Below are 14731 nucleotides of genomic sequence, written 5' to 3'. Positions count from 1 at the left end.
CACTTGTGTTAGTGTTGAAAATCCACTTTTCACACTTGTGTTGGTGCAGGAAACCACTTTTGCACTTGTATTAGTGTGGAAAAAACACTTTTTGCACTTGTGTTAGTGTTGAAAACCCACTTTTCGCACTTGTGTTAGTGTTGAAAATCCACTTTTCGCACTTGTGTTGGTGCAGGAAATCACTTTTGCACTTGTATTAGTGTGGAAAAACCACTTTTCGCACTTGTGTTAGTGTTGAAAAACCACTTTTCGCACTTGTGTTGGTGCAGGAAACCACTTTTGCACTTGTATTGGTGTGGAAAAAACACTTTTCGCACTTGTGTTAGTGTTGAAAAACCACTTTTCGCACTTGTGTTAGTTTTGAAAAACCACTTTTCGCACTTGTGTTGGTGCAGGAAACCACTTTTGCACTTGTATTGGTGTGGAAAAAACACTTTTCGCACTTGTGTTAGTGTTGAAAAACCACTTTTCGCACTTGTGTTAGTTTTGAAAAACCACTTTTCGCACTTGTGTTGGTGCAGGAAACCACTTTTCGCACTTGTGTTAGTGTTGAAAATCCACTTTTCACACTTGTGTTGGTGCAGGAAACCACTTTTGCACTTGTATTAGTGTGGAAAAAACACTTTTCGCACTTGTGTTAGTGTTGAAAAACCACTTTTCGCACTTGTGTTAGTGTTGAAAAACCACTTTTCGCACTTGTGTTAGTGTTGAAAACCCACTTTTCGCACTTGTGTTAGTGTTGAAAACCCACTTTTCGCACTTGTGTTAGTGTTGAAAACCCACTTTTCGCACTTGTGTTAGTGTGGAAAATCCACTTTTCGCACTTGTGTTGGTGCAGGAAACCACTTTTGCACTTGTATTAGTGTGGAAAAACCACTTTTCGCACTTGTGTTAGTGTTGAAAAACCACTTTTCGCACTTGTGTTGGTGCAGGAAACCACTTTTGCACTTGTATTAGTGTGGAAAAAACACTTTTCGCACTTGTGTTAGTGTTGAAAAACCACTTTTCGCACTTGTGTTAGTGTTGAAAAACCACTTTTCGCACTTGTGTTGGTGCAGGAAACCACTTTTGCACTTGTATTAGTGTGGAAAAAACACTTTTCGCACTTGTGTTAGTGTTGAAAAACCACTTTTCGCACTTGTGTTAGTGTTGAAAAACCACTTTTCGCACTTGTGTTAGTGTTGAAAAACCACTTTTCGCACTTGTGTTAGTGTTGAAAAACCACTTTTCGCACTTGTGTTGGTGCAGGAGACCACTTTTACACTTGTATTAGTGTGGAAAAAACACATTTCGCACTTGTGTTAGTGTTGAAAAACCACTTTTCGCACTTGTGTTAGTGTTGAAAAACCACTTTTCGCACTTGTGTTGGTGCAGGAAACCACTTTTGCACTTGTATTAGTGTGGAAAAACCACTTTTCGCACTTCTGTTAGTGTTGAAAAACCACTTTTCACACTTGTGTTAGTGTTGAAAAACCACTTTTCGCACTCGTGTTAGTGTTGAAAAACCACTTTTCGCACTTGTGTTGGTGCAGGAAACCACTTTTGCACTTGTGTTAGTGTTGAAAACCCACTTTTCGCACTTGTGTTAGTGTTGAAAATCCACTTTTCGCACTTGTGTTGGTGCAGGAAACCACTTTTGCACTTGTATTAGTGTGGAAAAAACACTTTTTGCACTTGTGTTAGTGTTGAAAACCCACTTTTCGCACTTGTGTTAGTGTTGAAAATCCACTTTTCGCACTTGTGTTGGTGCAGGAAATCACTTTTGCACTTGTATTAGTGTGGAAAAACCACTTTTCGCACTTGGGTTAGTGTTGAAAAACCACTTTTCGCACTTGTGTTGGTGCAGGAAACCACTTTTGCACTTGTATTAGTGTGGAAAAAACACTTTTCGCACTTGTGTTAGTGTTGAAAAACCACTTTTCGCACTTGTGTTAGTTTTGAAAAACCACTTTTCGCACTTGTGTTGGTGCAGGAAACCACTTTTGCACTTGTATTAGTGTGGAAAAAACACTTTTTGCACTTGTGATAGTGTTGAAAACCCACTTTTCGCACTTGTGTTAGTGTTGAAAATCCACTTTTCGCACTTGTGTTGGTGCAGGAAACCACTTTTGCACTTGTATTAGTGTGGAAAAAACACTTTTCGCACTTGTGTTAGTGTTGAAAAACCACTTTTCGCACTTGTGTTAGTGTTGAAAAACCACTTTTCGCACTTGTGTTAGTGTTGAAAACCCACTTTTCGCACTTGTGTTAGTGTTGAAAACCCACTTTTCGCACTTGTGTTAGTGTTGAAAATCCACTTTTCGCACTTGTGTTGGTGCAGGAAACCACTTTTGCACTTGTATTAGTGTGGAAAAACCACTTTTCGCACTTGTGTTAGTGCTGAAAGCCCACTTTTCGCACTTGTGTTAGTGTTGAAATCCACTTTTCGCACTTGTGTTGGTGCAGGAAACCACCTTTGCACTTGTATTAGTGTGGAAAAACCACTTTTCGCACTTGTGTTAGTGTTGAAAAACCACTTTTTGCACTTGTGTTAGTGTTGAAAAACCACATTTCGCACTTGTGTTGGTGTTGAAAAACCACTTTTCGCACTTGTGTTGGTGCAGGAAACCACTTTTGCACTTGTATTAGTGTGGAAAAAACACATTTCGCACTTGTGTTAGTGTTGAAAAACCACTTTTCGCACTTGTGTTAGTGTTGAAAAACCACTTTTCGCACTTGTGTTGGTGCAGGAAACCACTTTTGCACTTGTATTAGTGTGGAAAAAACACTTTTTGCACTTGTATTAGTGTGGAAAAACACTTTTTGCACTTGTGATAGTGTTGAAAAACCACTTTTCGCACTTGTGTTAGTGTTGAAAAACCACTTTTCGCACTTGTGTTGGTGCAGGAAACCACTTTTGCACTTGTATTAGTGTGGAAAAAACACTTTTTGCACTTGTGATAGTGTTGAAAACCCACTTTTCGCACTTGTGTTAGTGTTGAAAATCCACTTTTCGCACTTGTGTTGGTGCAGGAAACCACTTTTGCACTTGTATTAGTGTGGAAAAACCACTTTTCGCACTTGTGTTAGTGTTGAAAAACCACTTTTCGCACTTGTGTTAGTGTTGAAAAACCACTTTTCGCACTTGTGTTAGTGTTGAAAAACCACTTTTCGCACTTGTGTTAGTGAAGGAAACCACTTTTCGCACTTGTGTTAGTGTTGAAAACCCACTTTTCGCACTTGTGTTAGTGTTGAAAATCCACTTTTCGCACTTGTGTTGGTGCAGGAAACCACTTTTGCACTTGTATTAGTGTGGAAAAAACACTTTTTGCACTTGTGTTAGTGTTGAAAATCCACTTTTCCCACTTGTGTTGGTGCAGGAATCCACTTTTGCACTTGTATTAGTGTGGAAAAAGCACTTTTTGCACTTGTGATATTGTTGAAAAACCACTTTTCGCACTTGTGTTAGTGTTGAAAAACCACTTTTCGCACTTGTGTTGGTGCAGGAAATCACTTTTGCACTTGTATTAGTGTGGAAAAACCACTTTTCGCACTTGTGTTAGTGTTGAAAAACCACTTTTCGCACTTGTGTTGGTGCAGGAAACCACTTTTGCACTTGTATTAGTGTGGAAAAAACACTTTTCGCACTTGTGTTAGTGTTGAAAAACCACTTTTCGCACTTGTGTTAGTTTTGAAAAACCACTTTTCGCACTTGTGTTGGTGCAGGAAACCACTTTTGCACTTGTATTAGTGTGGAAAAAACACTTTTTGCACTTGTGATAGTGTTGAAAACCCACTTTTCGCACTTGTGTTAGTGTTGAAAATCCACTTTTCGCACTTGTGTTGGTGCAGGAAACCACTTTTGCACTTGTATTAGTGTGGAAAAAACACTTTTCGCACTTGTGTTAGTGTTGAAAAACCACTTTTCGCACTTGCGTTAGTGTTGAAAAACCACATTTCGCACTTGTGTTGGTGTTGAAAAACCACTTTTCGCACTTGTGTTGGTGCAGGAAACCACTTTTGCACTTGTATTAGTGTGGAAAAAACACATTTCGCACTTGTGTTAGTGTTGAAAAACCACTTTTCGCACTTGTGTTAGTGTTGAAAAACCACTTTTCGCACTTGTGTTGGTGCAGGAAACCACTTTTGCACTTGTATTAGTGTGGAAAAAACACTTTTTGCACTTGTATTAGTGTGGAAAAACACTTTTTGCACTTGTGATAGTGTTGAAAAACCACTTTTCGCACTTGTGTTAGTGTTGAAAAACCACTTTTCGCACTTGTGTTGGTGCAGGAAACCACTTTTGCACTTGTATTAGTGTGGAAAAAACACTTTTTGCACTTGTGATAGTGTTGAAAACCCACTTTTCGCACTTGTGTTAGTGTTGAAAATCCACTTTTCGCACTTGTGTTGGTGCAGGAAACCACTTTTGCACTTGTATTAGTGTGGAAAAACCACTTTTCGCACTTGTGTTAGTGTTGAAAAACCACTTTTCGCACTTGTGTTAGTGTTGAAAAACCACTTTTCGCACTTGTGTTAGTGTTGAAAAACCACTTTTCGCACTTGTGTTAGTGAAGGAAACCACTTTTCGCACTTGTGTTAGTGTTGAAAACCCACTTTTCGCACTTGTGTTAGTGTTGAAAATCCACTTTTCGCACTTGTGTTGGTGCAGGAAACCACTTTTGCACTTGTATTAGTGTGGAAAAAACACTTTTTGCACTTGTGTTAGTGTTGAAAACCCACTTTTCGCACTTGTGTTAGTGTTGAAAATCCACTTTTCGCACTTGTGTTGGTGCAGGAAATCACTTTTGCACTTGTATTAGTGTGGAAAAACCACTTTTCGCACTTGTGTTAGTGTTGAAAAACCACTTTTCGCACTTGTGTTGGTGCAGGAAACCACTTTTGCACTTGTATTGGTGTGGAAAAAACACTTTTCGCACTTGTGTTAGTGTTGAAAAACCACTTTTCGCACTTGTGTTAGTTTTGAAAAACCACTTTTCGCACTTGTGTTGGTGCAGGAAACCACTTTTGCACTTGTATTAGTGTGGAAAAAACACTTTTTGCACTTGTGATAGTGTTGAAAACCCACTTTTCGCACTTGTGTTAGTGTTGAAAATCCACTTTTCACACTTGTGTTGGTGCAGGAAACCACTTTTGCACTTGTATTAGTGTGGAAAAAACACTTTTCGCACTTGTGTTAGTGTTGAAAAACCACTTTTCGCACTTGTGTTAGTGTTGAAAAACCACTTTTCGCACTTGTGTTAGTGTTGAAAACCCACTTTTCGCACTTGTGTTAGTGTTGAAAACCCACTTTTCGCACTTGTGTTAGTGTTGAAAACCCACTTTTCGCACTTGTGTTAGTGTGGAAAATCCACTTTTCGCACTTGTGTTGGTGCAGGAAACCACTTTTGCACTTGTATTAGTGTGGAAAAACCACTTTTCGCACTTGTGTTAGTGTTGAAAAACCACTTTTCGCACTTGTGTTGGTGCAGGAAACCACTTTTGCACTTGTATTAGTGTGGAAAAAACACTTTTCGCACTTGTGTTAGTGTTGAAAAACCACTTTTCGCACTTGTGTTAGTGTTGAAAAACCACTTTTCGCACTTGTGTTGGTGCAGGAAACCACTTTTGCACTTGTATTAGTGTGGAAAAAACACTTTTCGCACTTGTGTTAGTGTTGAAAAACCACTTTTCGCACTTGTGTTAGTGTTGAAAAACCACTTTTAGCACTTGTGTTAGTGTTGAAAAACCACTTTTCGCACTTGTGTTGGTGCAGGAGACCACTTTTACACTTGTATTAGTGTGGAAAAAACACATTTCGCACTTGTGTTAGTGTTGAAAAACCACTTTTCGCACTTGTGTTAGTGTTGAAAAACCACTTTTCGCACTTGTGTTGGTGCAGGAAACCACTTTTGCACTTGTATTAGTGTGGAAAAACCACTTTTCGCACTTCTGTTAGTGTTGAAAAACCACTTTTCACACTTGTGTTAGTGTTGAAAAACCACTTTTCGCACTCGTGTTAGTGTTGAAAAACCACTTTTCGCACTTGTGTTGGTGCAGGAAACCACTTTTGCACTTGTGTTAGTGTTGAAAACCCACTTTTCGCACTTGTGTTGGTGTTGAAAATCCACTTTTCGCACTTGTGTTGGTGCAGGAAACCACTTTTGCACTTGTATTAGTGTGGAAAAAACACTTTTTGCACTTGTGTTAGTGTTGAAAACCCACTTTTCGCACTTGTGTTAGTGTTGAAAATCCACTTTTCGCACTTGTGTTGGTGCAGGAAATCACTTTTGCACTTGTATTAGTGTGGAAAAACCACTTTTCGCACTTGGGTTAGTGTTGAAAAACCACTTTTCGCACTTGTGTTGGTGCAGGAAACCACTTTTGCACTTGTATTAGTGTGGAAAAAACACTTTTCGCACTTGTGTTAGTGTTGAAAAACCACTTTTCGCACTTGTGTTAGTTTTGAAAAACCACTTTTCGCACTTGTGTTGGTGCAGGAAACCACTTTTGCACTTGTATTAGTGTGGAAAAAACACTTTTTGCACTTGTGATAGTGTTGAAAACCCACTTTTCGCACTTGTGTTAGTGTTGAAAATCCACTTTTCGCACTTGTGTTGGTGCAGGAAACCACTTTTGCACTTGTATTAGTGTGGAAAAAACACTTTTCGCACTTGTGTTAGTGTTGAAAAACCACTTTTCGCACTTGTGTTAGTGTTGAAAAACCACTTTTCGCACTTGTGTTAGTGTTGAAAACCCACTTTTCGCACTTGTGTTAGTGTTGAAAACCCACTTTTCGCACTTGTGTTAGTGTTGAAAATCCACTTTTCGCACTTGTGTTGGTGCAGGAAACCACTTTTGCACTTGTATTAGTGTGGAAAAACCACTTTTCGCACTTGTGTTAGTGTTGAAAAACCACTTTTCGCACTTGTGTTAGTGTTGAAAAACCACTTTTCGCACTTGTGTTAGTGTTGAAAAACCACTTTTCGCACTTGTGTTGGTGCAGGAAACCACTTTTGCACTTGTATTAGTGTGGAAAAAACACTTTTCGCACTTGTGTTAGTGTTGAAAAACCACTTTTCGCACTTGTGTTAGTGTTGAAAAACCACTTTTCGCACTTGTGTTGGTGCAGGAAACCACTTTTGCACTTGTATTAGTGTGGAAAAAACACTTTTTGCACTTGTGATAGTGTTGAAAACCCACTTTTCGCACTTGTGTTGGTGCAGGAAATCACTTTTGCACTTGTATTAGTGTGGAAAAACCACTTTTCGCACTTGTGTTAGTGTTGAAAAACCACTTTTCGCACTTGTGTTGGTGCAGGAAACCACTTTTGCACTTGTATTAGTGTGGAAAAAACACTTTTCGCACTTGTGTTAGTGTTGAAAAACCACTTTTCGCACTTGTGTTAGTTTTGAAAAACCACTTTTTGCACTTGTGTTGGTGCAGGAAACCACTTTTGCACTTGTATTAGTGTGGAAAAAACACTTTTTGTACTTGTGATAGTGTTGAAAACCCACTTTTCGCACTTGTGTTAGTGTTGAAAATCCACTTTTCGCACTTGTGTTGGTGCAGGAAACCACTTTTGCACTTGTATTAGTGTGGAAAAAACACTTTTCGCACTTGTGTTAGTGTTGAAAAACCACTTTTCGCACTTGCGTTAGTGTTGAAAAACCACATTTCGCACTTGTGTTGGTGTTGAAAAACCACTTTTCGCACTTGTGTTGGTGCAGGAAACCACTTTTGCACTTGTATTAGTGTGGAAAAAACACATTTCGCACTTGTGTTAGTGTTGAAAAACCACTTTTCGCACTTGTGTTAGTGTTGAAAAACCACTTTTCGCACTTGTGTTGGTGCAGGAAACCACTTTTGCACTTGTATTAGTGTGGAAAAAACACTTTTTGCACTTGTATTAGTGTGGAAAAACACTTTTTGCACTTGTGATAGTGTTGAAAAACCACTTTTCGCACTTGTGTTAGTGTTGAAAAACCACTTTTCGCACTTGTGTTGGTGCAGGAAACCACTTTTGCACTTGTATTAGTGTGGAAAAAACACTTTTTGCACTTGTGATAGTGTTGAAAACCCACTTTTCGCACTTGTGTTAGTGTTGAAAATCCACTTTTCGCACTTGTTTTGGTGCAGGAAACCACTTTTGCACTTGTATTAGTGTGGAAAAACCACTTTTCGCACTTGTGTTAGTGTTGAAAAACCACTTTTCGCACTTGTGTTAGTGTTGAAAAACCACTTTTCGCACTTGTGTTAGTGTTGAAAAACCACTTTTCGCACTTGTGTTAGTGAAGGAAACCACTTTTCGCACTTGTGTTAGTGTTGAAAACCCACTTTTCGCACTTGTGTTAGTGTTGAAAATCCACTTTTCGCACTTGTGTTGGTGCAGGAAACCACTTTTGCACTTGTATTAGTGTGGAAAAAACACTTTTTGCACTTGTGTTAGTGTTGAAAACCCACTTTTCGCACTTGTGTTAGTGTTGAAAATCCACTTTTCGCACTTGTGTTGGTGCAGGAAATCACTTTTGCACTTGTATTAGTGTGGAAAAACCACTTTTCGCACTTGTGTTAGTGTTGAAAAACCACTTTTCGCACTTGTGTTGGTGCAGGAAACCACTTTTGCACTTGTATTAGTGTGGAAAAAACACTTTTCGCACTTGTGTTAGTGTTGAAAAACCACTTTTCGCACTTGTGTTAGTTTTGAAAAACCACTTTTCGCACTTGTGTTGGTGCAGGAAACCACTTTTGCACTTGTATTAGTGTGGAAAAAACACTTTTCGCACTTGTGTTAGTGTTGAAAATCCACTTTTCGCACTTGTGTTGGTGCAGGAAACCACTTTTGCACTTGTATTAGTGTGGAAAAAACACTTTTTGCACTTGTGTTAGTGTTGAAAACCCACTTTTCGCACTTGTGTTAGTGTTGAAAATCCACTTTTCGCACTTGTGTTGGTGCAGGAAATCACTTTTGCACTTGTATTAGTGTGGAAAAACCACTTTTCGCACTTGTGTTAGTGTTGAAAAACCACTTTTCGCACTTGTGTTGGTGCAGGAAACCACTTTTGCACTTGTATTGGTGTGGAAAAAACACTTTTCGCACTTGTGTTAGTGTTGAAAAACCACTTTTCGCACTTGTGTTAGTTTTGAAAAACCACTTTTCGCACTTGTGTTGGTGCAGGAAACCACTTTTGCACTTGTATTAGTGTGGAAAAAACACTTTTTGCACTTGTGATAGTGTTGAAAACCCACTTTTCGCACTTGTGTTAGTGTTGAAAATCCACTTTTCACACTTGTGTTGGTGCAGGAAACCACTTTTGCACTTGTATTAGTGTGGAAAAAACACTTTTCGCACTTGTGTTAGTGTTGAAAAACCACTTTTCGCACTTGTGTTAGTGTTGAAAAACCACTTTTCGCACTTGTGTTAGTGTTGAAAACCCACTTTTCGCACTTGTGTTAGTGTTGAAAACCCACTTTTCGCACTTGTGTTAGTGTTGAAAACCCACTTTTCGCACTTGTGTTAGTGTGGAAAATCCACTTTTCGCACTTGTGTTGGTGCAGGAAACCACTTTTGCACTTGTATTAGTGTGGAAAAACCACTTTTCGCACTTGTGTTAGTGTTGAAAAACCACTTTTCGCACTTGTGTTGGTGCAGGAAACCACTTTTGCACTTGTATTAGTGTGGAAAAAACACTTTTCGCACTTGTGTTAGTGTTGAAAAACCACTTTTCGCACTTGTGTTAGTGTTGAAAAACCACTTTTCGCACTTGTGTTGGTGCAGGAAACCACTTTTGCACTTGTATTAGTGTGGAAAAAACACTTTTCGCACTTGTGTTAGTGTTGAAAAACCACTTTTCGCACTTGTGTTAGTGTTGAAAAACCACTTTTAGCACTTGTGTTAGTGTTGAAAAACCACTTTTCGCACTTGTGTTGGTGCAGGAGACCACTTTTACACTTGTATTAGTGTGGAAAAAACACATTTCGCACTTGTGTTAGTGTTGAAAAACCACTTTTCGCACTTGTGTTAGTGTTGAAAAACCACTTTTCGCACTTGTGTTGGTGCAGGAAACCACTTTTGCACTTGTATTAGTGTGGAAAAACCACTTTTCGCACTTCTGTTAGTGTTGAAAAACCACTTTTCACACTTGTGTTAGTGTTGAAAAACCACTTTTCGCACTCGTGTTAGTGTTGAAAAACCACTTTTCGCACTTGTGTTGGTGCAGGAAACCACTTTTGCACTTGTGTTAGTGTTGAAAACCCACTTTTCGCACTTGTGTTGGTGTTGAAAATCCACTTTTCGCACTTGTGTTGGTGCAGGAAACCACTTTTGCACTTGTATTAGTGTGGAAAAAACACTTTTTGCACTTGTGTTAGTGTTGAAAACCCACTTTTCGCACTTGTGTTAGTGTTGAAAATCCACTTTTCGCACTTGTGTTGGTGCAGGAAATCACTTTTGCACTTGTATTAGTGTGGAAAAACCACTTTTCGCACTTGGGTTAGTGTTGAAAAACCACTTTTCGCACTTGTGTTGGTGCAGGAAACCACTTTTGCACTTGTATTAGTGTGGAAAAAACACTTTTCGCACTTGTGTTAGTGTTGAAAAACCACTTTTCGCACTTGTGTTAGTTTTGAAAAACCACTTTTCGCACTTGTGTTGGTGCAGGTGTGAAGAATCAGCTCTTCGTTTGCAAAAGAAGTCCACAAATAGCCTGAAAAATGGCGCAGCTTTATTAATAACCAACTTATACGGATCCGGAGGAGACCGACGTCTACAGCAATCTACAGCAAGAACATGCCACGTCAAGCCTTCCTGAAAACACATTGATTCCCAGTCCATTTATATAGGGACACGTTTTATCAGGAAATCTCCGAGGGAACAAACAACACTGGGAGAGGTTCCTCCCACCGTTATCATTCGGGGGAGTCAGCCCGTCCTTATCAATTGTTTTTCTGGGCTCCGAGAAAACAGAACTATAACTCACAAAGAGAAGAGTGTATGCTTAGCCAAACAAACCCATATATTTTATGGGTTTGTGTATATGAGTAATCCAAAGCATGTTTATACAGAGTCATGCGTTGCTGAGATTAAAACAAAATATATATGGTTAACGATCATGTCATTCTATTACGCAAAAACAAGCGCATGTGGGCGTGGTTTTACGACCAGCCTCGAAAAGCACACGTATACAATTTGTTCAGCCTGACCTCATTTTAAGCTTTTCCTCATCCAAAACTAAAACGAAGCAAAAACCCTTTATTTACTTTATGAAATAGCATTTTTAGACATCATATAAATCATAACACATTAGCACCCAACGTCTATAACTGAACTTTAGGCAATAACAAATCTACTACTTGACATTCCTTCCTCTTGTCTCGTCGAGACAAAGTATCTTAAGAGACAACGTGCCACATCGGGCTTTATTGAAAAATAATTGTGTAATGCGGGTATTGAAAAAATAATTGTAATGCGGGTATCTCCCAAGGGCATATCGTGCGCCCAAAGCGCCTCGCCCGTGCATTTGGCGAACGTGTCGTGTGGTGCGTGCTCGGAGCCTGAGGGCTCAAAACATGAAAGTTCATTAACGTTTCGGATCCACAACGAAGACGTCTGGTCCAGATGAGGTTCTGCTCCGCCAGAGGGTGCATCACTTCCCCTGCGGAACTGGCTCCCCCCACCCTTTGCAGACGCAGTCCTTGCAGATCTTCGAAGTTAATCAACGGTCATGCCCATGAGGTCCCTCACGTGTTGCTGTTCTGGGGAATACAAAATGTCGTCAGTATCTTGTGTCTCAATTTCCTGGTCAGGGTACAGAGCGTAAAAATCCGAATCCGAATCACTTGAAGCAAAGAGATCCGCAACATGTGGATCAAAGAGATCCGAAACATTTGGATCAAAGAGATCCGAAACATTTGAAGAAAAGAGAGGGACTTCCTTTATGTCAAAGTCTCCCATGGGCGCCTGGTCGGCTTGCGGGTCTAGGACATCCGCGTCGGGTCCCTCAACCGCCAGACCCAGTGTCGCAATCAGATCCATAGTTGGGTCAGAAGGGGGCGTGCAGCTGTCAGCTTGTAATACATAAGCAGCGTTAGCCAGTACACGCAAGGGGTTTATAGCACAAGTATCACAGTCATCACATACACCGTTACAGGCAGCAGCCAGTTCCCACATGGGATCCACACAAGTATCACAGTTGCCACAAAATTCAATGCAATTTTCTGGAGCGCCGGTCGCAACTGCCTTGTTGAAGGACCCGTTCAGGTCGACGGCCTCTGTGGTCAGAGCCATAGTTGTTGTCGGCGGCTTCTTCACTTTCCATCCTGTAAAATACTTTCTCATACAGAGGAGGACTAGAGATTTCATTAGTGCCCCCCAAATTACTACCCCGATTATCACAGCCAGTGCGGTCAATAACCACTTCACTATGGTGCCCGTCCATCCCTGGAACCAGTCAGTGAGCCAGCTAAATGTATAAGAATTTTCGCGCGCGATCCGATCGATCGTCAGGGCGTGGCTAGTTTCCCTTAGTCTCACTATTGCGGCTGACACTCCTTCAGATGGATCGGGTATGTAAGTGCAACATTTTCCCTCTATAATTCCGCATACCCCTCCTTTCTCTGCCAAGAGCATGTCCAAAGCCACCCGATTCTGCATCACCATTGTACGCATGTGAATCACCGTGTCCAATAGTATGTCATGAGCCGTAGCGGTGTCGTTTGCCACCTTTTCTAGGGCCAAAGCCAATTTGTCTATCCGGAAACTATCCATGACTGTGCCCGCTCCTGGGAAGAAGAAACCAAACACCTTTTCCCATAGACTCCCGTGTAGTTTAGTGGTTCCATCTTCGTTCATGACTGACCTCTTATAACGCCTGTCCAAGGACTTTGGGTCTAGCTCATCCAGTATCTCAACGTCAGGAAGGACTGAACCCAGATAACATGTGCCCCCCCAATTATTTGGTAAATAGGGGTAAGCCTTGTCGCCGCATATAAACATTGTCCCATGGGGTGGGACCAGGTGGGTGGATAAGCACTGGAGTCCCTTTACCACCCCATTAATCCTACTAACCCCCCTAAAGAATGTTATAGCCGTTATGTTGTGGTTGCGTTTATCTTGCAGTACTATTCGTAATGTAATCCCCGAGCTCCCTTGTCCCAGCTTCCCGGGGAGAGTGTAGGCGCATTCTGATTCTCCCATACGCAAGTGGCCGGAACCCTGGAGGCAGACCCTCCCTTTCTGTGGTTTGACCCAGACGGGGGCAGGCCTCTCGGCCACATGGGCAATCATTGACGGGCGATAATTAAATTGTCGATTGCAACTCTTGCCGTTGTCAACCCCTTCTCTTTCCAGCGTGGTGACTAAACATGGGGGATCGATAGGTTGTGAGCAGAGGTCATTGAGGGACAGAGGTAGCACTATCATGTGTATTCCTGTGGTGCCTGCTTGGGGAAAGTGCATGCACGACCAGCAGTGTGTCCTATTTTGAATTGTTGCCACCTCCCTGGCCACTTTCCAATATGTGTTTTCCCCCCTCTTTGGGGCCTTATTCTGGGGTTGTGGCGTGAGTATGTATTCGATGCATGGTATGTAGTTCCTTTCGCCACCGGCCGCGCCAGGGGTCCAGACGCTGCACCGGACCTGCATGGTCATGTCTTTCCCTAGGCGTGTGCGTGTTTGTAGCTTAAAATCAGGGGTTCCCCATTGGTATCCTGGTTGGGCCAAGGTCTTAATGCTAGCTTGCCCGTCTTCCCGGAACTCTCGTTGCTTTTGTAGTATCATGCCAACGCGTCCAGGCCCTGCCGACAGTGCTAGCCAATTTATGTTCACCCAATTTGTGTGCAGGGCTTTCTGTTCGAAACATGGTAGTGATACTCTTTGTCCCCATGTTACGGTGAGGTGTCGGGTTTCGTTTTCGCATCTATTGGAATCGGAATTTCCCCTAGCTGCTGTCGCTATCAATAGTATTGTACCTATGATTAGGCCCATCCTTACTGTGTTCTGGGGGTGTGGTGTCTGGTGCTTGTATGGCCAACTTACAGTGCGTGGCGTGGATCCACGAAGTCTTGCCCTCGCAAAAGACTGCCGTTGGTGTAGTCAGCAACACCTGGACTGGTCCCTTCCACCTTGGTTCCAAGGCGTTCTTGCAGGTGAAGTGCTCCACGAACACCTGGTCTTTTTCCTCTGGTGGAACACCTGATCCACAAGTCTCCTGGGAGCGCCTGGTCTACAGGTCTCCAATTTCCTAATCCACTTTTTTTCCAAGTGGATCCAATTTTATTCAATATTCAATTTTTAAATTCAATCCCATTTAATCCAGTCCAATTCAAATTAAATTCCATCCTTCTCTCAGCATCCCATTACCTGTTTCCAACATCAATAAAAATAAAATTATAAAATTAATAAAAAATCAATCATCTCAACTCTCAAATCGAATCAAAAAAATAAAAATAAACGAAAATTACTTCAGTGAGAGTTTCAACTAGAATTAACACAAACAAACCACCATTAACCTCCATTAACACAAACAAACCACCATTAACCTCCATTAACCTCCATTAACCTCCCCCTATTATTTATTTATTTTCACGAATAAACAAATAATAGAAATAACCTGGTCTACTTCCAATTTCAATTCTGGTCAGTTCTGGTGTCTGGTCACACACAATGTTTTCCTCACCCACTGTGATTCGCTCAAAATAGATTCTCACTGTTATGTCTGAAATTAAGCTACCCTACTGGGTATTCGTGAAGGGG

The 14731-nt window shown here is 41.2% G+C and overlaps 1 protein-coding gene across 1 annotated transcript; it reads right to left on the bottom strand.

Moving 5' to 3' along the window:
* Window positions 1-10683: 10683 nt before the first annotated feature.
* Window positions 10684-14371, bottom strand: LOC144889019 (uncharacterized). The gene is made up of 2 exons (XM_078768831.1): window positions 11909-14371; window positions 10684-11728 (listed from the first exon to the last, which is right to left on the bottom strand). The coding sequence occupies exons 1-2, from the start codon at window positions 13961-13963 to the stop codon at window positions 11690-11692; spliced, it is 2094 nt and encodes a 697-aa protein (XP_078624957.1). The 5' UTR covers window positions 13964-14371; the 3' UTR covers window positions 10684-11689.
* Window positions 14372-14731: the final 360 nt, after the last annotated feature.

Source organism: Myxine glutinosa, unplaced genomic scaffold (genome assembly GCF_964187855.1).
Source record: "Myxine glutinosa unplaced genomic scaffold, kmMyxGlut1.1 SCAFFOLD_577, whole genome shotgun sequence".
NCBI lineage: Eukaryota > Metazoa > Chordata > Myxini > Myxiniformes > Myxinidae > Myxine > Myxine glutinosa.
This window is presented reverse-complemented; position numbering and strand designations above follow the sequence as displayed.

Coding starts and splice junctions, on each gene's coding strand:
- LOC144889019 (XM_078768831.1), bottom strand. CDS start 13,963: ATGGGCCTAATCATAGGTACAATACTATTGATAGCGACAGCAGCTAGG. Junction 11,729..11,908: donor GAGACTTTGACATAAAGGAA/GTCCCTCTCTTT, acceptor TCCCCAGAACAG/CAACACGTGAGGGACCTCAT.